This window comes from Falco punctatus, assembly GCF_963210335.1.
Source record: "Falco punctatus genome assembly, chromosome: 13".
NCBI classification, from domain to species: domain Eukaryota; kingdom Metazoa; phylum Chordata; class Aves; order Falconiformes; family Falconidae; genus Falco; species Falco punctatus.
The window spans coordinates 26733492-26756005 of record NC_137593.1 but is presented as its reverse complement, the minus strand read 5'-3'; the positions used below and the strand labels follow the sequence as shown (position 1 = coordinate 26756005).

Sequence of the window (22514 nt, the reverse complement as noted above, 5' to 3'; positions counted from 1 at the left end):
TGTTACTGTATGGGCTGAAAATGGGAGGGAGGAACAGAGTGTGTTTTGTGGAAGGGACCTGTATGTACATAAACCTTTCTTATTGCTCCCAGTATGTTGATGATACAAGATTCATGATACTGTGCCAGGCTACTTAAATGTGTTCTCAAAGTTGTCTGTTTTGTGGTGTTTTCACTATTAGATGTTTAAATGTTTTAGATAAGAAATATCTGCACTAAGTAGGTTCTGTTTATTCAATTAAGATGTGATGTCTACAGCTGGAACAACATCCCTGTACCTCTGTGAAAGGAGTTGGTAGTGATTAACAGGTGTGCTGTGGCAATATGCCTTTTCAATGCAGCTTTTCAGCTTTTAAAACATTCCTGGTGTGTGCTCTTTTGGTTTATAGGACTTCTGGACCATGTGAACTATTAATTTTTTTTGAGCGTTTGCTAGTGTGAGGTAGATCCCAGCAGCGATGTTCTGAGGTTTCCATGCTGATGGATTTGCTGTCTGTCAAATTTATTTGTCATACAGATCTTCTGTTCATTCAGGCTATTGTCTGGTCCCCCTCTCTCCCTTTTCTTTTCTGTTCTGTTTCATAAATGCTTCACCCTGGCCACATTGAGGCAGAATACTGGATCTTTAATTGTGACCCAGTATCTGTCTGAATGTTCGTCTGAACTTGGAGTGGGTTGTCATCTTGGAGATGAAACGTATCCATTTAGGTAAAATCTGTATTCTGAGAGTGGGAAGAACTTCCTTTAAAGTTCTCCATCAACTGGTTGTATGGTAGCTACAGTGATTTTCTGCTTCATAGGTTTATGTATTCATTGTTCAGTGGTATGACCTTGCTCTTTTTCCATGGCGTGTTTCCACATGCATGTACCATAGCTGTGCTTAATGAGAGCTTTTGTACTAGTAAAAGTACAAAAACGAGTCTTGTCTTTTTTAGGACCCAGAGGATCTCTTGGTCTTCGCTGGAGGAGTCTTAGCTAAATATCCTCCTTAGTGAATATATTGATAAAGCATAGGTCAGAGAAGACAGTTGCAGGTCCAATTTCAAGACAAAACCAAAGAGATTCAGTTGCAATTAGAAGTTGACAGGAATGTATTTTAATCCCTGCTTAGCTATCGGTGTTTCTTTTAGTGAGAGAAGCGTAAGTTTTCATTTTAAGAACCTTCCAGATTACCATGGTGGCACATGCCTTGAGAGTCGTAAATTACCATGTTTGCTTTCAAAGCTCTCCCAGTCCTCTCTCCACATAGGACATTATTTTTTTAATCTATTTTAAACAGTGCTTTTTTCTGTTTTTTAAGTTGAAAGTTAACACAAAACTAAGATGTTGCTTGTTTTCCGCGTTGTTGTCCTTAAAAAGAGGTTACTTCTAAAAATAACTTGAGATTGGTCTGAGATTATCCATCTTTTAAATGCCAGTAGTGAAACTTCAGACTTTTAGTGTGCCTTTATATTCAGAGACCTTTTGGGAAAAAAAATGAGAATAGGAAAAAATAAGTGCTACTGAGATTTCAGGAGTGCATTTTTTACAGAAGACAAACAGATGTGAATATATATCCCACTGTTGATTCCACTTTATTTAGCCCCTTCCTGTTGTGATAAAATTACAACACCTCCAGGTCCAGACTATAGAATACACCATGTGTGATCTAGACTGTGATAAAAATATTGCATGTCAGTTTAGGATGAGATGTATCTCTCAGTTGAAAATGAGAAGAATTTACAGTATGCAAGATGTACTTACTGAAGCTGACCTGCCTGGAAGTGAGGGTTAATGCTTCAGCTAGTATAGGGCCTGTGTTGTTTATAGCAAGTACTGGTGATCAGTACTTTGGAATACATCTTCTGTGAACCATTTTCTATAAAAGATGGTGTTCATGTGTGCTGTGGAAGTCCTGGTTCACTGTGAGGGATGGTGTACTTATTCTCAAATCATGAAGCTTTCTGTAGCACCTGATTGCTTCTATTAAGTCTCTTGTTCTATTTCTCTTCTATTTTGATCTTACTTGACTGAAAGCTCTGTAGCACGTACGATAGAAGCAAGAGACCTGCAATCTTTCTGAAGTTATAATATAAAAAAAGCTGTTTTAACAATAGTAATTTGTCTGCATATTGCTATGTTAGAGATTAATGTCCCAGTAAGTGGGAGCATCATTCCTCTCCTCTTTACTTTCAAAGAGAAATAAGGTGGAAAGCACAAAATTGTTAATGGAAGGTATTGGTCTGTTTTGACTCAAGCCTTAATGAACAAGTAGCTACTGTTACGTAAAGGCTTTCCAATGACAAAATATTTTGAGTGTGAGATAAGGATACAGATGTGCCAAAAGAAGTCCCACATTAATACCAAGCACTAGTATACCACGCAAAACAGTGGGAGAAGTAATAAGATCAAGGAATGAAATGACATGCAGTTTATAATTCAGGCCAGCGTGCTTTAGCAGAGGCATGTATTGGTTTCTGTTAAACTCCTTAATGTAAGATTTTATTCCCCAACTTTATTGTACTTCAGTTTTTCCTTGCTCTTTTGTAGAGCCTTGGCTTAGCCTCAGATTACATAATTTACTGAGTTGCCAATTTTTCATGTTCTTTGTTCTGGGCGATCATATTCCAGAATTAATAAGAGATCTATTATTAAACTGTTCTGGGCATTCATAATGGATGGCAGTGCAAGAACCCCTCTATTAAAATCACGAGATTAAAAAAGTAATAGTCCTTCAACAAAGAATTACTTCTCAAATATGATCAACACACTTAAGAACAACTGTTCTTAAAAATTGCTTTTTCAGTGCTCACAACAATTTGCAAGTTCACATTTGTCTAATTCTCAACATAAACAATGTACGTTCCTAGTTTCAGTATGTGAGTTGAAGATGTACAAAGTATTTGCAAGTTTCTGTTGCCCACTGTCACAGTCCTGATGGACTTCATTGAGAACTCAAATCCCTTCTGGAAGGCTGAGGCCATTAGCAAAGAAAATGATCAAGTTTTCTTGATTATGGCTCTCTTCTAGAACTGCAAGATAGCTGCTTAATTTTCTGTGCAGCCTCTTGACTAATACTAGTTTAGTAGCTGAGGGGATTTGATTAGTTACCAACAATTACACACTGGTAGTAACTAGTTGTAATGTAGATTAAACAAGACAGTAAGTCAGTTGAGCAACCTGACTGAGTTCTGTTCAATGTGTATTTTTTGGTTAGGTTAAGAAGATGAATCTAAAAAGGGTGTCCAAGTGACTATTAAAAGGATGTTGAATTTCTTTTGAGTTGCTCTTACCCCCTATTCTGCCTGGCTTGTTTTTCTTCCCTACCTCACTAGCAAGAAGTGCATCCAAAGGAGCTCATCACCAGCTTGGCCTTGCAATGTTAGTCAAAATACAGAGTGCAGTTTCGTTGCATCACCCCAATCAGCAATTTCTCCAGGATTGCTTTCCAGTGTTGGGCCATGCCATGTTTCCAATACTTTCAGACATCCATGGTTCATCAGCTCTCTAGAACTGTAAAAGCAATAGGGGTGTTTTGTTTACCCCTTGTTCTGCAGCTGTTCTGAAGTAACTACACAGTTGTTTGACTAATTTGCTTCTGTAGTAGTATTGAGCTTTACATTCCAAAATGCAGTATTTGAACATTGTGTTTAGTGTATACTAAACGTATTTTTCTCTTTATTCTTGCTTTTTTCCCTTGCTTTTGAATCAAATCTGTAAGTAGAAAATTATTTAAAAACCAGGACAACTTCAAAGTATCAAGTCATTTAGAAACCAAAGCAAGCTGCCCACACTTTGATTAGGTGTTAATTGAAATTAGAAATAGCTTTTTATAACTTTGGCTCTAAATGGTGGGATTATGGTACTGTCCTGTTGGGATTATGTATCTGAATTTTAGAACAAGTGGTTTGTCTTGAGATTGGAGTATGTGATATATGGGAAAAACAATACCTCACACAGAATATTGCTCTCTTGTCATAAATGTTTTTTCAGACTTGACACAGCAATCTGTTCTACTGCTCTTGTGCTGGTTCTTAATTTGTAGGCCCTTCTCAATGTCTTAGATTGGTGGAGAACATGGAAATGACACTTGCAAGAAGTACTTAATTATTGGTACTGATATGAGGGTGGAAAAAGGATCTTTAGTCTGCATATGCGTCAACAGCTAAGAAAAGTAGGGATGAAGACAATGTAACTTGATAGTGTGTTGCTGTCCAAGCTCCATAATATTAATGAATGCTTTTACATAAAATTAAATTTAAAAAAGGATATTTTCAGAGTATCTGTAGTAAACCCAGATCTGTCTGAGGTCTGGAATGTGGGGGAGGCAATACTTGAACAATATTGGAATGAGAGTTGAATTGCAGTGAAAATGTAGTCCCTCTGCTTCATTCCCCTTTCCTGTGTGAAAATGCTTCTGTGGGACTGCTTCCGATTTCCCCAGACCCTAAAACAAGTACCTTGTTGCAAACTTCTTTTGGGTGGTGAACACACTTCCATTAACAGAGTTCTGGGGCTTGAGAAGAATTCCCTTAAACAGTATCTCATCGGATAGCTTGAGACTGTTTTTCCTGCTCCTGACCACTTCAGTGAAGCTAAAAGGATGCGTATTTTGTAGTGTATTATGCTGTTGTCAATGAAAGTTGTGTTTTATGCCACCTTGGTTTCTGGTAAAAAAGTCTTTTACACTTGATGGATAACTTTTACTTTGATACTTGACTGTGCAGGTATGAATGCATAATAGGCACTGCTTTTGTTGAGAGCTTGGAAATAATTATCCATCATTCTGTTTATCCTTTAGCTACTTAAATTAGGAACTTCAGAACAGTGTCTTAATTGCAATAGATTTATGAGGCACTTAAATACAGAAGTCTTGTGTATAGTTTTAATTTTTTATTTTAAAATTGATTCAAGTGTGTCTAAATATTTTTGTGCTGTGTGTACAGGCAAATATTGATGTTAAAAAGCATAAAATATAAATGGATGCAGTTCTTTTCATGTATATAGTGCACCCTTCTGGGTCAGATCTACTTGAGACAAGCAGCGCAAAGGTGAGAACATGTGGAATGTATGGTCCTTTAAAAAAAAAAAGTACATTAATTCATTTAGAGTAGTTTGTTTTCCACTGCTAAATAATTTATTCAGTGTTTCCAGACACGAAAAAATTTCCACTGCAGCAGCTGTCATATACGTCAAGATTTTTTTGATAGTGTCTTCATAGACCTGTCTTGAAATGAGATGTTCTCTTATTTGGCAGAAGGAAGAACTACAGTTAGTATTTACAATTTTGCTTAATAAGCACAGCAGGAGTGCTTTTCACTGCCATGAGAGATTGGCAGTACTTTCTAAGAGTGAATTCGGCCATCTGAAAACTCATATAACTCTGTATCCCCAAAGAGTTAAGAGGACAGAAAAATTAGGATCTTGGATTAATAGAGTTGCTTATACCAGAATTAATATTCTGAATAATACACTGAATTACCCTGTATTGGTTTTGACTGAGTTTTTTGTTCTGTGGTGTATTCCATTTTGTCACAAGCTGGTTAATTATGATTTTGGTCAGCTTTGGGAGTTTTGAAGGTCTCTCCTTTCAGGGACGGTGCGGCTTTAATCGTAGTCTGGTGAATTTGGCATGCAGCTCTTAATTTCCAAGAATTAGTACTGTGAATCTTGTACCTGACTTTGTCCTGGGTGGTTAATCCAGCCTTTCCTCAGTTTACGTGGGCACACCAGTTCTCTTTACTCTGCATATCATGTTGTAATCAAAAGGATGGGAGTACAAGAGAAAGATCACTAGAAGATGACAGGGCAGGCAAGGAAGGAAGGTTGTAAATGGAACCTGAAAGTTTAATGTATTAATAATTAAAAAAGCACAAAGTTCAAAGTCTGCTCTCTTTATTCTGTGAGGCCAGTCTCAGAGAGCTGGAAGCTGTCAGCGTGCTGCCCATTGATGCGGATCTCCTTGTCAGTCCTTTTTGGATTCTTTGAGTCAGCTGCAGCTGGGAGCTCAGGAATAGCCTTGTCAAAATTCTCCATCTTGATCTGATATTCACCTTTGGCATTGCGGGCTAGCACAGAGGCAAAGCGATGGTACAGCATGATCTCTGAGGGGAGGTAGGACGTTCTCCTTTGACACGTTTCTCCTGTGCCCTCCTGCACAGCTGACAGAAAGACAACCAGCTCAAAATGCTGAGCAGCTTCTCTTTGGAGGAGAGCAGCCAGCGGGCTGGATGGGGTGATTGAATGGTAGTAGGTCAGTGGGAAGATGAAAAAAGGACACTCATCCGAAGTAATGCTGTCTAGGTGGAAGTCAACACTCGTTTGGTGCAGCTGCCCATTTTCTTGTTCTTGGTAGAGTATAGCAGAAATTTGGACGCTAGTTAGTGGGCTGGAGCGTGTGTTTGCCACCTGGAACATAAGGTACAGCTTTCCCTCTGTGTGCGTCACTACGGCAGAGCGGGTGAAGCGGATGGAGAATGCCCGATTCTTGGGTCGAGCGATCTTTGCCACAAAAGCACCTGCATCGTGGAAAAGGACAAACTGAAAACCAGCACAGTGCCTGGGTTGGTTCCCTGCAGCCTCAGAGCTCTGTGAACCAGTCCAAAGGAACAGAAGCAGGCTTGGGTGCGCATGGTCCTTCTAGCCTCAGCCTGCATGTCTGAAAACTGCTAGATTGGCAGCACACTAACCTGTTCTTGTTTTAAAAATACAGCATTCCTGAAATGGTTCTTTTTCTAAACTATGTTCCCCTACTAGTATTTAGAGAATGAATTGTAGCTGTAGGAAGGAGAGCCCTTGGCTTGCCACGATTTACTGTAATTGGTAGTAATACCTGATCTTGGTGTGCTGCCACTGGAGAAGCTCTTTGTTAATACACGGTAAACTAACCTGTATATTTTTAAAGTCTCTTGAAATACTTTAAACCTGAAAATTACTTAAAATAATTTTAAATACTTTGAAATAGCTGTGACATTGTAAAAGTTCTCATTACATCAGGTACTGAGGAATATGCAAATGCTGACTTAAAGATCAACAAAAATACTTCAGCTAGACAAAAGTAAACTTTAAAATCAAAGCAAATTGACTTTAAATATTGTAATTCCATGGAAAAGACTTGAAGAGATAATGGTATAAGAAATAAATGATTGAGAATAAGTGGGGGTCTGCCACAAGTATTGCCCAATGCATAGTGGAACTCTCAAGTCCCTATCCTGCTATCGCCTACTTTATGACTTTTGTTAATGAAAGGAGTTTGAACTTTTACTACTACATAGCCAAAATCTTATTATCCTTGTAGTGACTGACCTAATTGTTCATTCAGATATCAATATGATCACTATTCTAGCTCCATTTCTTAAATCTAATTGTTACACCTATTCTGTTTAAAGATTAAATATGAAGGATTACCTGTGATGAAGGCTTCCAGCATGAGCCCCAGGACCATCTGTATTGCAAGCAGTGCAATAGCACTGGGACAGTCCCCGCTTGGGAACATAGTGCCGTAACCAATTGTGAGTTGCGTCTCCAGTGAGAAGGAGAAAGCAGCTGTAAAACTGGTGATGTATTTGACACATATAGTATGGTTGTCAGGTGGAGCATCATGGTCCAGCTCCAGGTCCCCATTCATCTCAGCCAGAAAATACCAAAGCACTGCAAAGACTAGCCAGTGAATGACAAAAGAAGCAGAAAAGACAAGCATCATCCATCTCCACCGCATGTCCATTAATATCCCCCATGCATCTCGGAGGTATGCCAGACTTTTTCCTTGGGCACCATCCATCTGGAATGTGCTATGTCCATCCTTGGTCACCATCCTCAGGTATCTTTGGGTCAGTAGGGGAGCACTGGATTTCGTGTTATTGCTCTCTATCATATCAGTTGTCATTGTCTAGAAAAGAGAAAAAAAGGAAAAAATGTGATACAGTGCAGCGTATTTGTATTTTGCCTAACATTCACAGATTTTGACACATCAGCAGGGGTTGAAATGCTGCAGCCAACAAAGGAGGGCTTATAGATTGCAATCCAGAGAAGATTAAGTCAGAAGCCTGGAGAGGAATTTACCACTCTTTGTGGTAATACTTTGCTAAAAGATTAAGTTTAAAAATCTGACTGCTTCTCAAGTTTTCCCTGCTTAGTTGTTTAAATATAACTTTCATACTTTACCTTCCTAAATTTACATTTGAGTTGCATGTTTTAATTCTTTAGGGTTGGGTGGGATGTGATTAGGCGTGCTGTATCGGAAAAGAAAATGAATTTTGTCTGATTGTATCAGTTTTAATAACTTCTTTAGAAGCATAATAGTTTACATTTTAACAGTATAATAGTTTACCGATACTATTATGAACACTGTTAACAATAGTGCTATGGAAATAATGTTTTTTATATTATTTTGCTAACATGTTCATGCATGTTAGGGGAATGCTGTGGTTTACCTAGTAGCCCTTTTGGACTTTCCTAGCTGAAGGAAATGACTGCTGTCTGGGCCCACCATGTCCAGTTAAGCAGAATTACAATATTTGGGGCAGAGCTGCTTCTGGGAGTCTAAGGTTGTTCGTGTAAGGATCAGGTGGAAAGAGGGCAGGAGACCAATGCTGAAAATATACTGTGATGTAATTTGAAATCTAGGCTGCCAAAGCAGTGTACTTTTTATTAGTGACCAAATAAGAAAATAGGACAGCAAGTGTATGGGAATTAGGGGTGAAGGTGGAATTGCAAATGTGGGAAGCAAAATGGATAGTTGTGGGTATTTGACATGTTAGGCTCCTTTGTTTACTATTAAACCTCGAAACTTGCCAAAGTCAGAGATGCTCAAGTGTCTTTTGAAAAGACACTGGCCACTCAAATCCATAAATTTTATAAATACTGAATATTAAAGTTCACCTGGGACACATTAAAATTAAATACAGGTTCATGTAAGATAGACTTCACAATGTGTACAGCCTACTTAAAGAAGATTGGGAGGAAGCTTGTTTGTAGAACAACAGAGGATTTTTTTTAAAAAAATTCTGCAAATCATAATTATACATGGTGTATTTAGTCAGCTTTGGTTTCCTATCAGTTTTGACCTTTCTTTGAATTATGACTGTTTCAGTGTATAATACAAGTGTACAGACAGCCTAGAGGAATTGGATTTCTTTTCTCCCCATGAGTGCTGTCTTAGTTTTATCTTGAAATGCATTAGATCTAAGGATCCTGAACTTCAGAATGAATTTATGGAAGATAAAAATCTTTCTTGTGATGTTTGATGCTGTAAACCAGCATGTTTTGTGACTGTTTACTTGATCTTGTTACCAAATTTTAGTAAAGACAGAACATTCTCTTTTGTTTTCACTTAATGCATACTGAAGTATGGGAATTGACATCACAGTGAATATTTAGCTAAATTTTTTTTCTTTCCTTCTGTAGGTTCTCAAAACCATTCAGCTATTTCTTCTATTCATGTAGTCAAAGGAGGTAGGGTAGATGATGGCCTGAGTGGGATTTGGTGGTTTTCCCCTCATTTTTATTTTTCATTTCACATCCCCTAGAAAGGAGCATTTTGAAACAGCTCCCTGTGCTGGAGAATACAGTGGCCTTACTGAGATTTTCCTGGTCAGTAGTGCCAGGTTACATTTCTTGGGGGATTCTGATCATAGTCCATTTAGCTTATAGCATGACCCCGCACCTTCATTTGAGTTTGATCTTTCATCTATGATACAGCTCTGTAAATGAGTTTTCAGTCTTGCTGCACTGTTACAGAATTTAAAATAACCTGAATACAGTTTTAAATGCTTCAGGAGCCAAATGATTAGCAACTTGTCTGTAGAACAGAGTCCTTGTGCTAAGATTTAGAAAAGCCTTTCTGGATGCTGTGAAGGAGCTGGAAAAAGGGGCTTCTCTGAATGGGAAGAATGATGGGGACCATGCTTAAAATGAGCTGTGGACAATGCCTTGGTTTAATCATCTTAGGATAAGGAGTACACACAGTATTTGTGTGAATAGAGAACACCTGCAGAACAACATGGTTCTGGGTGTAAACATCATGCATTCTTGAAAAAACAAACAACAAAACACAAAACCAAAATTGATGTGTTTCTGTAGGTTCTCGTGGTACTTTGAGGGCAGCATCTGCTTAGTAGCTTCCAAGTAATACAGGTTTGCAAAACAAACAAATGCTGTGAGAATTAACCTGATACAGACTGGTTGGTGACAGAAGCCTTTTTTCTACAGTGTTACATACATTAAGGAAAAACATACTTAATGTGGTACACTTTTTCTTTGCTATGCTTTGTGTCTTCCATATATCAATGCTAAGGTAGCGTGCTTGGGTGCTCTTTACTCAGAGCAAAATGCTGTGAGCATTGCAGGGTCTCAGTTTTGTCAAGGAGCTTTCTTGGGAGCTGATTGATCATTTAATTTTGACTTAAAGCTCTGAAAAAATTTAGTTAGTGTTCATTGTCAGGTTGTTTAGAATCTTTTCTATGGGGGAGGATCCATTACTGACAGAGTTTGAAGGTACTTGAGAAAGAGAAACTCCGTTAGCCCCCAGCAGCACGGTTTACAACAGTCTTGTGTCTCTGCTCCATGGGACTCCCAGCAGGGGAATTTGCCTGCTAAGGTTAACCAGGTTACTGCTCTGGTCTGATTTGATATATAGGCCTACGATTTTTATTGTCTAGGACTGCTGAAAATATTAGGCATCTAATTTGATGGCAGTGATAGCACTGGAAGTGTGTAAGCTTGAGTTCCAAAACAATTTGGGTTCTTTTTTAAAAAAAAAATCTTATTTGATTTTGCAAAAGCTATTGATAGCTTTAAGCCACAAGTCTCAACTTCTTGGGGTGGGGAAAAGTGGGTAAGAAACTGCAGATAGGTTCCGAGAGCATTGCAGTTGGTTTAGAATAAGAGGTGAAAGAACTGCCCTGTGAGAAATAGCTTACTTGGGCTGGAGGATCAGTCCTCTGTATTCTCAAAAGCAAAGTCAATTTAGGAGTAGATGTGACTGAATTTAAAAAGAATCACTGCCTTCTTTCTACTCGTTTTGTTGCCCAATGTAGTAAAAAATACAAATACCTTCTTTCTTTGTTAGTGATAAATTAATGACGTTGTAAAGTACAGTTTGGACCATCTGATGTGATCCCCTGCCTGGCATGGTCCTTGATGTCCCCACATTAATCCCAGTTTCAAACAGTGTATGTTTTGGAAAGACATTAAACTTTGACTTGAAAAGAAAAATTCTGCATTGTTTTTTGGAGTATACTTACCTCTCGCTGCTAAATACCTACTGTGTTTTTAATCCAGATTTGTCTAATGTAATCTCTTAACGTTATGCAGTTTGTCTGGCTTTGCTTTCCCTGGTTCCTGACTTGTGAAACTGTTACAGCTTTGAAGTGTTCTTCCATCTCCCAGCTGATAGCCCTTGACTGGAAAGACCGGAACTGTCAGGAATTACTTTTCTAAACATCTTTTGGCATGTTGACCAGTTTTTCATCCTGCATTCAGGATGTCTAAGTCTTCCTGTTTCCAGCCTATTGAAAATGTAATGGTTATCACCAACTGTAGTGTGCATGTCTGTTCTTTGACCTTTTTTTAGTCTCTTTGCCATCATTGTCCCTCATTCTGACTTCTTCTATTTGACATTCTAAGACAAGTCAGTTTAGGGTGAGTACTACCTTTTTAAATCAAAGTCACAGTTTCCCTTTTCCTAGGAGTTGGGCAGGTTCTAAACTGACCTGGCTTGCTAATGATTTTTGTGTAATAAAACCTTGCCTTACAGCTCTAGTATATTGCTTGCATTTCTGAAATTCATGACCCAGCATACTGATCTCCCGTGCTGTCTTTTTGACCGAGATCTTCCTTGAGTCGTAACAGCCCTTTGTTAACATTGCTGCTTCACGCCACCATGTTGCTTTCCTCTTCTTTCCTCTTGCTTAGCCTTTTTCTTGACAGCAGCAGCTCAGCTGTTAAAGACTTCAGTAGGATTGCAGGGGGGCTCGTTTGCAGCAGTGTTTGTTTGCCTTCTTGGTTGAAGGCATTTAAAGTGATGCTTCCAGCCTGTTTTCAGCTCAGTATGTTAATGCACCTGCAACCATCTTAGGAGCCTGAGTGCCTTTATGTGGAGCTGTGTTCAGGGTAGACTCCTGCAGTGCTGCCCTACCTGCCCAACTTCTGCTCTTCAAATTGTTCTAATTGACCTTGGAAGGGATTTCAGGCAGTTTTTAGCGTACTGCTTCATTATGACAGTGAAGTAGTCAAGAGTACCTGCTGTTTGGGAGTAACTGCAAAAACTGCTTACAACTGTAGCATAATTTGAAGATTTATTAGAACCCAGGTGGTGCTGGCATGACCCTGTGGGAATGTGTACATTCCCTCTTTACTTGATGTGGGTCCACATAATCTTCTACTAGTTTCTGTCATCTCTGTACTCCAAGCTGTGATCATGCAGATGTGTTGTTGCCTCTGCACTTTGCAAAAAGAACAAATATATATATTTTTAAAAGACACTTTCATGCTATTAAAATGTTGGTATTGTTATTAGATTGAGTGGCAATCCTTGAGATGCTCTGACATCAGTATTAAGAAATGAAGTTTTGTTTCAGTATTGATGACATGACCGGATCATAAAACTTACATTAAGGGACAATCTTAGAAATGTAGGAAGTAATTCAGTTAGAGTAACTGCTTTGGTTCAAAGCTTCTGCTGCAGTTGTTAGTAGGATAGTTAAAATTTCAAACACGTTTGTCCTTTAGGTTTTCTAGCTAATGCCCCATTGAGATGAATGGGAGTAGTTTGTGACAAAACTGTTTTTTCCAAGCAGTCTGCAGAATTAAGATAACAGTTTTTAGGACTTGCTGCACATATAAGCAAGTCTTGTAAAAATGGGAACTTCTAATTTAGTGAGCCCAAGTCCTGCTTTTCAAAGCAAGTGCCACAAAGGATAGGATGCAAGAGCTTGTACTTTTGACCTTCTGTGACAGCTTACTACAGAATGCACTTCAAAAAACCCCAAACAAGCAAAAAGCTACCAAAATTTTGGTAAAATGGGAGAGCGTGTCTTTTTCAATTTTTTTTAATAGTACAGAAAATCAGACTGCTTAGATACTTGGATTTTTGGGAACATCTGTAATGCTCCATTTTTTGTATGTGTTTTTGCATAGTACAGCATGCTGAAGCTACTGTGAGGATTCATGTAAACTCTAAATTCTTGATTCTGAGGTAATATCTGATTGGACCAACTAGTCTGGCCACCTTTACAGAAACAGAAAAAACTTTACCAAGACTTGGCTTAAATATTGTTTAAGGCTTTAAAATATGCTTGTATATATTAAAACCTTATAGAAAAAGCTAAGTCCAAAATGTAGTCTTGTTAATGAAGGAGTAAATTCACAGAGGGAGGATTTTATTTGATGTAAGGCTGCAGTAATAGAAGTCTGCTGCCATCCATCTTTTGTGGGAGCTTGCTGGTTTTGAAGAGCAGTCCTGCCCTGTGTGATGCAGACTTTGTAATAGCTTGACTAGAATAACTCGAGTTTTCTGGGATGTTGGAGTTCGTGCTTGATGCCTGTGCACGGCTTCCTGGGCAGCAGTGCTAGCTCACAGTGTGTCCATAAGCACAGAGAATGCATTGATTTGAAAATGATTGAAGACATGAGATATAATTAGAGATGGTAAAAGCAGGCTTGATGAGGTGAAGCTCACTTTCATTTGTGATGGAACTGAAGTGCTGAGTTATGATGAATGTGACAAGGTGAGGATGACTTTTTCATAACACTTGGCCAACGCCTGGCTACCTTAGCTGGAGGCTTGCAAATGCTCTGTTTGCGAAGCATTGCAGAGTCTGTCCAGCACTGTTTAACTTGAAAACTTCCTGAAAAAATATTGCCTGATGACTTCAGTTTTGCTTTGTATTCTGTTAGGGATACGCTCATCTGAGAGAGCGTTTGCTTCTTTTTGAAGGAGGGGGGGCAATCAGAAACCATTTTAAGGTAATAATTTAGCCAGCTGTAGAAAGAAAACTCTGTGCCCTGAAAACAACTTTGATTTCTTTGATTAAAGAATGACAGAACAATTTCTAATTGTGCAATAAGAAAAAGAAAAAAAATATTTGCGTACTTACCGGTCTCTGAAGGGCTTGTGTGCAGGAGAAGGGGGAATACCTAGGTTCCAGGAGGAAGTCTGGGCTGGTCTTGTATATTGGTCCCAGCACTGGAGAGAAGCTTCCCACAAGTGGTTGGTAGAGAATTTTTTTTTTTTTTTAATTTAAAAAATGGGTTTGTATGTCTCATTCCTGTGTTTATAGTGCTGGGGGGGGGGGGGGGGGGGTTGGTTTTCATCTGAAGCTGATTTGATTGGTCATTTTGCCTGCAGGGGGGCCGGTTAGCTCTGATCATGTGGAAAAGAATGCTGGTTTGTTAGGAGCATTTCTTTACCCAACACAAACCCTTAGCAGCCAAGGAGAAATCCTCAAACACTTACTTGGAGAAGGGGTGCCTTCCCCCTCACCTCCTTAATCAAGATAATTTTTTAGGTTTGTATAATCTTAAAGTTTTATGTTAAAGTTGAAAAGGCCAAAATTCCCCTGGAAAAGCTGAATGGGAAAAGTTCCTGTAGTGCTGCTGAAAAACACACACTGTTTTCAGATAATTTCTCTCTAACCAGTGTCAACTACTGTTTGTTTAGGTGAAGAGAGACACTAGTGTCTCACTGCTGCTTGTCTAGTGCCACTTCTTCCTCTTCTCATTAGGTCCTGAGCTCCTGAGTGTTGGTCTTAACTAAAGCTAATGGTACAGCTGGTGGTGTCTGGAGGGTGTTACTGAACTGTAGCTTAATACTGGTCAGAAGATGCAGATCTGGCCACTTTTCCATCTCCATGTTGCTCCTTTGTGAAAACATGGAATTAATCTCAGATTTTGCTAAAGCCTAGGAATGAAACGGTGCAGATTAAGTGGGTTGCTGATTCCATGCAGTAAACGAAACCACTTTCACTTGTGCTGTTTTCTCTCTTACTTAGCAAATGAGAAGAGTTATTCAGGGAAGATGTTTTAGCTGAATGGCCATGCAGAGTGGTCAGCATGCTGCACTACTAAAACGAACTCTGAGGACAGCTTTGTAATGCAGTAGTATTTCACACTTTTAATTTTTTTCCCCTTGGTGAGCTGTTGACGTGAGGGCTTTGATCGAACGACAGATGTAAGAGGATCTGTGAAACAAAGGCTGTAGTTGTTTTCAGTAAAACTACTGAAGGCCTGCTGGGAAAATTATTAATGTAGACTTTCCTGCTTAGGAAACAAAATCCTCCCTCTTCTTTTTTTATTTTTTTTTTCCCTTTAACCTTCCCTCAAACCCTAAATTGCAAAATATTAATTCTTTGCTTCATTAGTATGGAACATTAATACATGTTCAGGCACAGCACTAAAAATTGTGATAGGCATAGTGTGACCTTCAGAACGCGGGCAAATAATGTAGTGCAAGGGGACTGCCACCACTGTGGCAAGCCTGTGGGACAGTGTGACTTGCCCTTCACCCTTCACAAAGTTGAACTTCCGCTACAGACAGCCTCTTCTATTCACAAGTGGGATATATTTTTTTTACAAGTAGTATTTTCTTACAAACCATATTTTGTACTGTAGAGGGTGGGTGGTGTCTGATCACAGGTTTTCTAATCTGATTCAAGTGAATGGATTGAAAATCTTAACACAATCATACAGCAGATGAAATAGCTAGAGTATGTGATTTCCAGGTGTGTGTTATGGAATTAAACTCTCTTAACATAATAATAAAAATAAAAATAAACTCTTTTAATTCCTTTGAATTTACTGGTTCACCCATAGTCATGACAGTGGATAATGGTCAGTTTAGCAAAAAATACGGAGTGATACTTGAATAGTATTTCTTTGAGATGTACTGTTGAGATTGAGTTTTGTATGGAGACAAAATGTAAAGCTAGAAATAGACATCAAAACTTTGTATCTCTGTCACTGACTTTGGTTACAAGTGGGTTGCTTCACAATATATGTATTCTTGTAATACCCCTAGCATGTCAAATACTGTCCTTAATGAGAAGGTAGTCCTTTAGAAACATTATCTTAAGGCCATTTGTCATATTTTCCTGTAAAATGAGCTACAAAATTACACATCTAGGCAAAGTCATTTGAATTTCTTTAAAAACACTAGCTGCAAAGGTTTTTCTTACCTTATTGAGGAAGTGTAGGATGCAGCAGAAATTAGAGAGCAAGTCAAAGCACTTTAATAGACTCTCCCTAGTTTTTCCCCTCTTTAGAGGAAACAGCATTGCTGTAAATCATCGCTTTGGTGTTTCTCTCCAAACAGTGACCATGTCATAGGAAACATGGACTGACAGCATGGAGAACAGAAGTTATTTGCCATTCTGTTAGTAAGTCGTCTTCAGAGACGTGTTGCCATGGGGCTATGTTCCAGAATCCCAGTCTTGTTCTTTGCAGTTAGTCTCCCTTCAGCTCAGTGTTGCACAGCTGTAGGCTTTTTTGGCTGGATATCAGTAGGCTCTGCTTTCTGTAAACACCATTGCTGGCTTTGTGACAGACTTGAACAGAGGTGCCCTTTTACTGCTCCTTCCCTTCAGGAAGTCCAGTCAATTAGTCCAAGGCAAAACCATAGATTGCATTTTAGTTTTTTCATCCTTAAAACATGGCCAAATACTGACCCTCTGACCTAAGTAATTTCAGCTGAAATGAATGTTCTCAAGTCTAGGAATAGTTTGCAAAGACAATATGCTAGGACTTTGGAAGTTATGAGTTTAGATGTAAGCTGCAGAAGTATCCTTGTATACAGTTTTATCACAGTCTTTCTGTCATCTGGGTAGCTTGATTTTTCTGATCCTTAACCTCTGTTAAGGCTGGTCTGTCTAATGTTCAAGATCATCTAATGCAGGTCTGTTTTGACACATACCTTGCTGTCTTTGAATATTGCTTGCTATGGTGTCGTAGTACCAGAAACCTTGTGTGTCACGATACACAGCATTTTCTCTCAATTCCACTGAAGTGTAGCTTCGGAACAGTCATCTGATGTGACACACTGGAGTGCTGCTGTGTTTAGACAGGTTTCAGAATCATAGGCGATACCATCCTCAGGTAAATATAGTACTGACCCCTTCTAAGCACATATATATATATATTTATAAAGCCCCTATGTTTCTTAGTTTTCTAATGCTGTAGCAATGAAAGTCAGAGGAGGGGCAGAATCCCACTTGTGTCTGATCCTGGCAGACAGCGTTTGATGCGTTTGATGGTCTGTCACCTCTGTGGAGATGTGTTTTTCAAGCCCCACAGCAGCAAGTGGGGATGCCATTTTCTGCAAATTCTGAATACAAAACCTGACTTCTATAGTTCAGTTCTTAGGGGCAAACCCAGCTGTCTTAAGGACTAAGACGACCTGACTTGTTGCCTTGAGTATGTCTATAGCATGTATGTATTTGCAGAGGGGCTAAAAACACATGCATATTCAGTGGCAGAGTAGATTTCACAGTATTGTTTAGGTAACTTTTTTTTCCCCCAAAATGTTTTTGGAAGAGTGGAACAGAGCCTGTGAACTGATAGCTTCCCAGTGTTAAAGAGCTGTCTCCAGAATCTCAACTGAGCTTAGTAATGGACAGAAATAACTTTTTTTCTTAATTGTTACTCTAAAATCTCTTAATGTTACTGAATGAGTTAGTAGCTGTGAATTTTGATGAAAATAATAGATACATTCGTAAAAAATATTTTTCTAGTCTCAAAATAGCAAGTTGAGTAACCTTTTTCTCTTGGTAACTTTTTTAGTGAGGAAAAACGAGTGTGTTTTGCTGCAGAATAAAAATGACATTTTTCTTCTTTCTTGTAGCATTCTAATACAAGTTCAGAAAGAACGAGGCATATTCCTTATCGTCTGGGTCTTAGGCTCATTTGGTCTGTTGGATTGCAGCTCTCTCCTGGGCCACTATCTCTGTGTGTTAGGTTCAGCTGACTTGGCTCTGTAGCTCTTGTCTCCTAGTCTTCTACTATGTGAAGCCCATCCAAGGCACAATACTGAGAGGCTTCCCTAAACTTCCTGTTAGATTCTTCTGGGTGATATTTTTCAGACATCTAAAATGAAAAAAAAAACAACAACAACAACAAAAAAAAACCAAAAACCAAAAAACCAAAACAAACCACCACCCTGTATTTCCCAGACTTAAATTTTCTGTCTGGCTTGTTGCCTTCCTGTGTTTTATGTGAAGCATGGGAAAACAGAATGTGGTTGACCTTCATCGGCAAAGGCTTATCCATTCCAGATAAGTAAATTTGCCAGCATTGCACCTACCAAATGAAGGGAGTTGAGTATCTCCAGCAATCAATTCTATTATGGTTTTTTTTCAGAGCCAGTATCACCAGAGACTTCCCAAAATACACAGTTTTAAAAATTTTGTTCTCAAAGAAGTTATACTTAGCCACATGTCCCCTTCAATGAAGTAGATGTGTATCTGGGCTATGTTTGGCTTCATAGCTGAGATTGTCTGTTGGTAGTGATGGTGTACTTCGTTAGCCAATAACTTTAGCTTTTTATATAGACACAAGAGGAAGGTATTCCATTTACTTTTCTGAGGGCCTCAAGTAATCACTCAGGTAGTCATCAGGGTGGAAGAGCTCTTGCATCTTAAACTTTGGGGCGTTTCCTGCCTCTCCTGCCTGCTTGATAGGTCAAGGGCCCTGCCATCTTGAAAATTCTTGTAGAAACTTGTTCCTGTAACAGTAGTAAAAGGGTTTCATGTAAACCTGGAGTATGGGAAACTGGAAACATTTTGGATTTTCTAGTCTGGATTGAATTCCACCTGTACTCTTTCACTATAGTCCCTCCGTAAACTAATATACTGTGGAAAACTTTGAGCTGGAGGAAAAAACCGGGGTTTTTTTGTCTAATGTTTTAAGATGGTGGAGAAAGGATGTTGGTTCTTCTCCAAGATACATGCAAAGTCCAACGATCGCGTGTTTCCTCTCTCCAGAGTGCAATATCTCTAGGTAGGAAGAATTCCTAAGTTCTAAATAGAGGTTTGATATGCCATAAATTTCAGTTACTCCTGTTTCCTCATCTTTCTCATTGAATGCAAAAACTGTGTGATGTGGAGAAAGGAGAATGCAATCTCCTATCCTTAAACTAAGTAACTTAAAAATGCCTCTTTCCACCCCCAGAATCTTAGTGCCTAGTCATGCTTTCTGTTTGTTTTTCCTGTCTAAGCAAGTAGGCATACTATGCAATCTTCAATAAATACCATCTTGTATTTTTGGATTTTAAGACTGAGAAGGAAAATTAAGTATTCCTTTCTCTGGTACTTGAATACTTTTTTTACAGATAACCACACAATTTCAGGTTAACACTGGTTAATAGTATCAGTGAAGAAGCAGCATCACCATGGTTCCTGTGAGAATTCTGTTGCTACACAGCTAAACACATTTAAAGAAATAAAAAATCCAAAAGTCCTGAAGCTAGTACTACTGTTTATTTCTGTGGTGGTGTATCCTTGTCAGGATGAATCAACAGTGAAAGCAGCATGTATGTCTAGCCTGCGTTACTGGTGTATGTTGTGGATACTTTTTATAAAAAAATTACCATCATTTTGTGGCAAGTGTTGCTTTTCATTAAGTACTTGGGGATTTTATGTTTTAATTTAAATATAACATAATGTGAATGAGGAACTGAAAGACTATCCTGTATCCTGAACTTCTGGTAGACTTGTCCTTGAGCTTGATCATAGTTGCTTCTAACTCTTAATATGCTGACCTTGACTCTCCAGAAAATGGATTCACATGATGATGTTAACACTGCTGTGTTTTTCCTGTTTAATCCTTAATCCTACTTTACATTTTCAGTCGTCCCTAAAACATTGCAAGAATGCTGTACGTCATACTGGATTAAATATATACATCTCATATTCTTTTTATTACAGAAGTAGCAAATATATTTGGTTTTGATAAAATGTGTATAATTAAGTTTACTGCATTCCCATTTTCCTTTAGCAAGAGCCTTTTCATGATACAGCAGCTTATTCTTTGTGCATACTTTGGCTTCTTTGCTTTTATGCTTCCCTGTGTCTCAAACTATTGTCTTTTCCTCCTCTGCCTTTCCTATCCATGTCATAGTTTCTTGTATGCTTTGCTTTTTTCTGTGTTTTTTCTTAGCCTTTCCCATCCTAAGGAACGTAGGGATATAGCAGGATTTCCTAAATCTACCTGTCATATGTTTCATTCCATGAACTTCCATTCCTCTCCCAGGTTCCTATCACCACTTATTTCTGGTGCATTTTTGCCTCAAAGGGAGCAAGATTTCAACCCTTTTGTTTCCAGGTTCCTAAAGATGGGATGTGTGTTCACTAGCATGTTTTCTTTGCAGTGAGACCAAACTTTGAGGAAGGTGGGACAGCAACAACGGGGAGGAAGCATGAGTTTATACGCTCTGAGAGCGAGAACTGGCGCATCTTCAGGGAGGAACAGAATGGGGAAGATGATGATGGAGGCTGGCGACTGGCTGGGTCACGGAGGGATGGTGAGAGGTGGCGTCCTCACAGTCCAGGTGAGAGGAGATCTGAAGAAAAATGCAGCCATGGTTGTAGGAAAGGGGCAGTGGGTGAATCCAGGCATGGGGGAAGCAGAGGAAAAGGAGGTGACATAAAGTTTGGGACAAAAATGAGTAAGATTCATGCAGGTTTAGTTATTAAATACTGTTTTGTCATACATGGGGCTCTTGGTCACAAAATGGTTAGCATAAAATTGCATGCTTTTTGTTTTCTTTTTAATGTCTTCAATGCCCTAACATATTTAAGGGAACAGTGTTTTTCAGGTGTGTGCTTGTCTGTGTTGTGCTCCAGGTGTGTATGTGTCAGGTAAAACCAGTTTTTTTTTCATAGTACCGTTTCTCTGTGGCTGTGATGCTGAGGACCAGAGAAGTTAACCACATGAGGTGGTGTATGTAAGGCTGTGGAGCAATGCTGACGACAATTCAGGTTGCTGGCCTCTTTCTAGTTTTCCAAATGTGTTCGCAATGCCAAGAGGGATCCGTGGAAAATCTCAAAATATGTTGCTCAATGGATCTTGTAGCTAGTTACAGAATGTCTTGTCTCAGTAAATTTCAAGCATCTGTTTGGTGTGACTCTCCCCTGGCCTGGTCTGACAAAGTTGGTCTGATTTACTTGCTTTCCAGCATTCCATTGCTAGAGTTGCAGGAGAAATACAAAGCAGAGCTTGGTATTTGAGTAAACATCCCCTCTGCTCAGCCCTACCCGCCCCCTCCCCCCCCCCCCCCCCCCCTTTCTACTTGGAGAAGATCTTGCTAGCCAGTCATACCTGTTGTGGATCCCAGTTTTAGCTAATTTTATTGGCTGCAGAAAGCCTCTGGGGAACCAAGGGAGGATTGTGCCGCTTGCACGGTTACATCTTTGTAGGGATGCAAAGGAAGCATGGACATTTTGGGGGCTGAGGTAGACAACATCTTTACTTCAGTTAGTGTCATGCTTGCTCTTGCAATGGGTCTGTCACCCTTTCCAACATGTCAAAGGACTTTCAGTACTGTAATGGTTGTGAGCAACCATTACCTCTGTTCCTAACCCTCTCCGCAGCTACATATTACTCTGCCCTCAAACAACTGTTAGCTTGTACTAAAATTTAGCAGCGAGCCCAAGGCTAGATTTATTATCAGATATTTTCTATTTAGAGCAGAGCTAAAGGGCAAATTTTAAAGAATGCAGTTTTCCCCAGTGTTTGGTCATGATTGTTCATTAGACACTGCTGCTTTGTTATGTAGTTCAGATGACATCAGGCCAGCTAGGATTGTATCTCATGATGATCAGATGCAGTATGATACTTAGGAGTAGAGTGTTTTGCAAGTACAAGCCTGCATGCTTTAGCTTAAAAGGAAGCATAGACCTCAAAGTTCAGAAGTTCATTCATGTCTTGAACTTCTTTAGATGTTCTGAGGAAGGTTTTGAAAATTGATCTTATTTCCATCATAGTAAATATTACTACTTATTGAATTTCTTCTGTCATAGACAATTTAACTTCATTTACAAGTTTTAGCAGGTGTAATAAAAAGCCTGTTCTCTGCAGATTCACAGAATTCTTAGAATTAGCTAATTTTGAGATAGACCAAGTTGCAGCTGTATGGTACTAGTCTCTCAGCTTTGGTCAGAGCTGTATTTGAATTCTTCTGTTAGTAGTAGCCGCAGGACCATCAAAATGGTTTTAGTCACATTCTTGCTTTAAACAATGAGTTTAACTCAAATTGGCATGGCTTAAACTGTTTCTTTGTACTTATTTTGGTATTAGGTAATAGTACTAAACATGTGTCCTACTAAAAATAGAGAAATGTCTTTAGAGTACTGTCGTCATTTGTTTAGCCGGACCTTCCTTTGACTTGGCTCTGCATATTCCCTACTAGATTGTATGCTGCTTGGTTGTGGGTTAGTTTTTTTGGGTGAGAACAGTTTAAAAGAACGTAGCAGTTGTCAGGCTTGAGTTTATTTTGTGTTGTTAAGCAAAGCATACTTTGATTCCCACAGACCATTGTTTTTCCAGCTT

The 22514-nt window shown here is 39.0% G+C and overlaps 2 protein-coding genes and 1 long non-coding RNA gene across 5 annotated transcripts in view; 1 reads left to right on the top strand and 2 right to left on the bottom strand.

Annotated features, from left to right (window-relative positions):
* On the bottom strand, window positions 1-20328 carry KCNJ13 (potassium inwardly rectifying channel subfamily J member 13). Its single transcript, XM_080409846.1, has 3 exons — window positions 14075-20328; window positions 7386-7866; window positions 1-6496 (listed from the first exon to the last, which is right to left on the bottom strand). The coding sequence occupies exons 2-3, from the start codon at window positions 7861-7863 to the stop codon at window positions 5874-5876; spliced, it is 1101 nt and encodes a 366-aa protein (XP_080265972.1). The 5' UTR covers window positions 7864-7866; window positions 14075-20328; the 3' UTR covers window positions 1-5873.
* Window positions 1-22514, bottom strand: part of LOC308072681 — a 279091-nt gene that overhangs the window by 118471 nt on the left and 138106 nt on the right. The window lies entirely within an intron of this gene.
* GIGYF2 (GRB10 interacting GYF protein 2) overlaps window positions 1-22514 on the top strand; it is a 79147-nt gene that overhangs the window by 29622 nt on the left and 27011 nt on the right. For all 3 annotated transcript variants that reach the window (XM_080409715.1, XM_080409717.1, XM_080409716.1), the window contains exon 8: window positions 20335-20514. In XM_080409715.1, coding sequence (XP_080265841.1) covers window positions 20335-20514 — 180 coding nt within the window. The remainder of the gene's footprint in view (window positions 1-20334; window positions 20515-22514) is intronic.

What these genes read in the sequence shown, in the direction of transcription:
- KCNJ13 (XM_080409846.1), bottom strand. Translation starts at nt 7,863, where the DNA reads ATGACAACTGATATGATAGAGAGCAATAACACGAAATCCAGTGCTCCC. An exon ending in GCTGGAAGCCTTCATCACAG is followed by an intron (nt 6,497 to 7,385) that starts GTAATCCTTCAT and finishes TCCACGATGCAG; the next exon opens with GTGCTTTTGTGGCAAAGATC.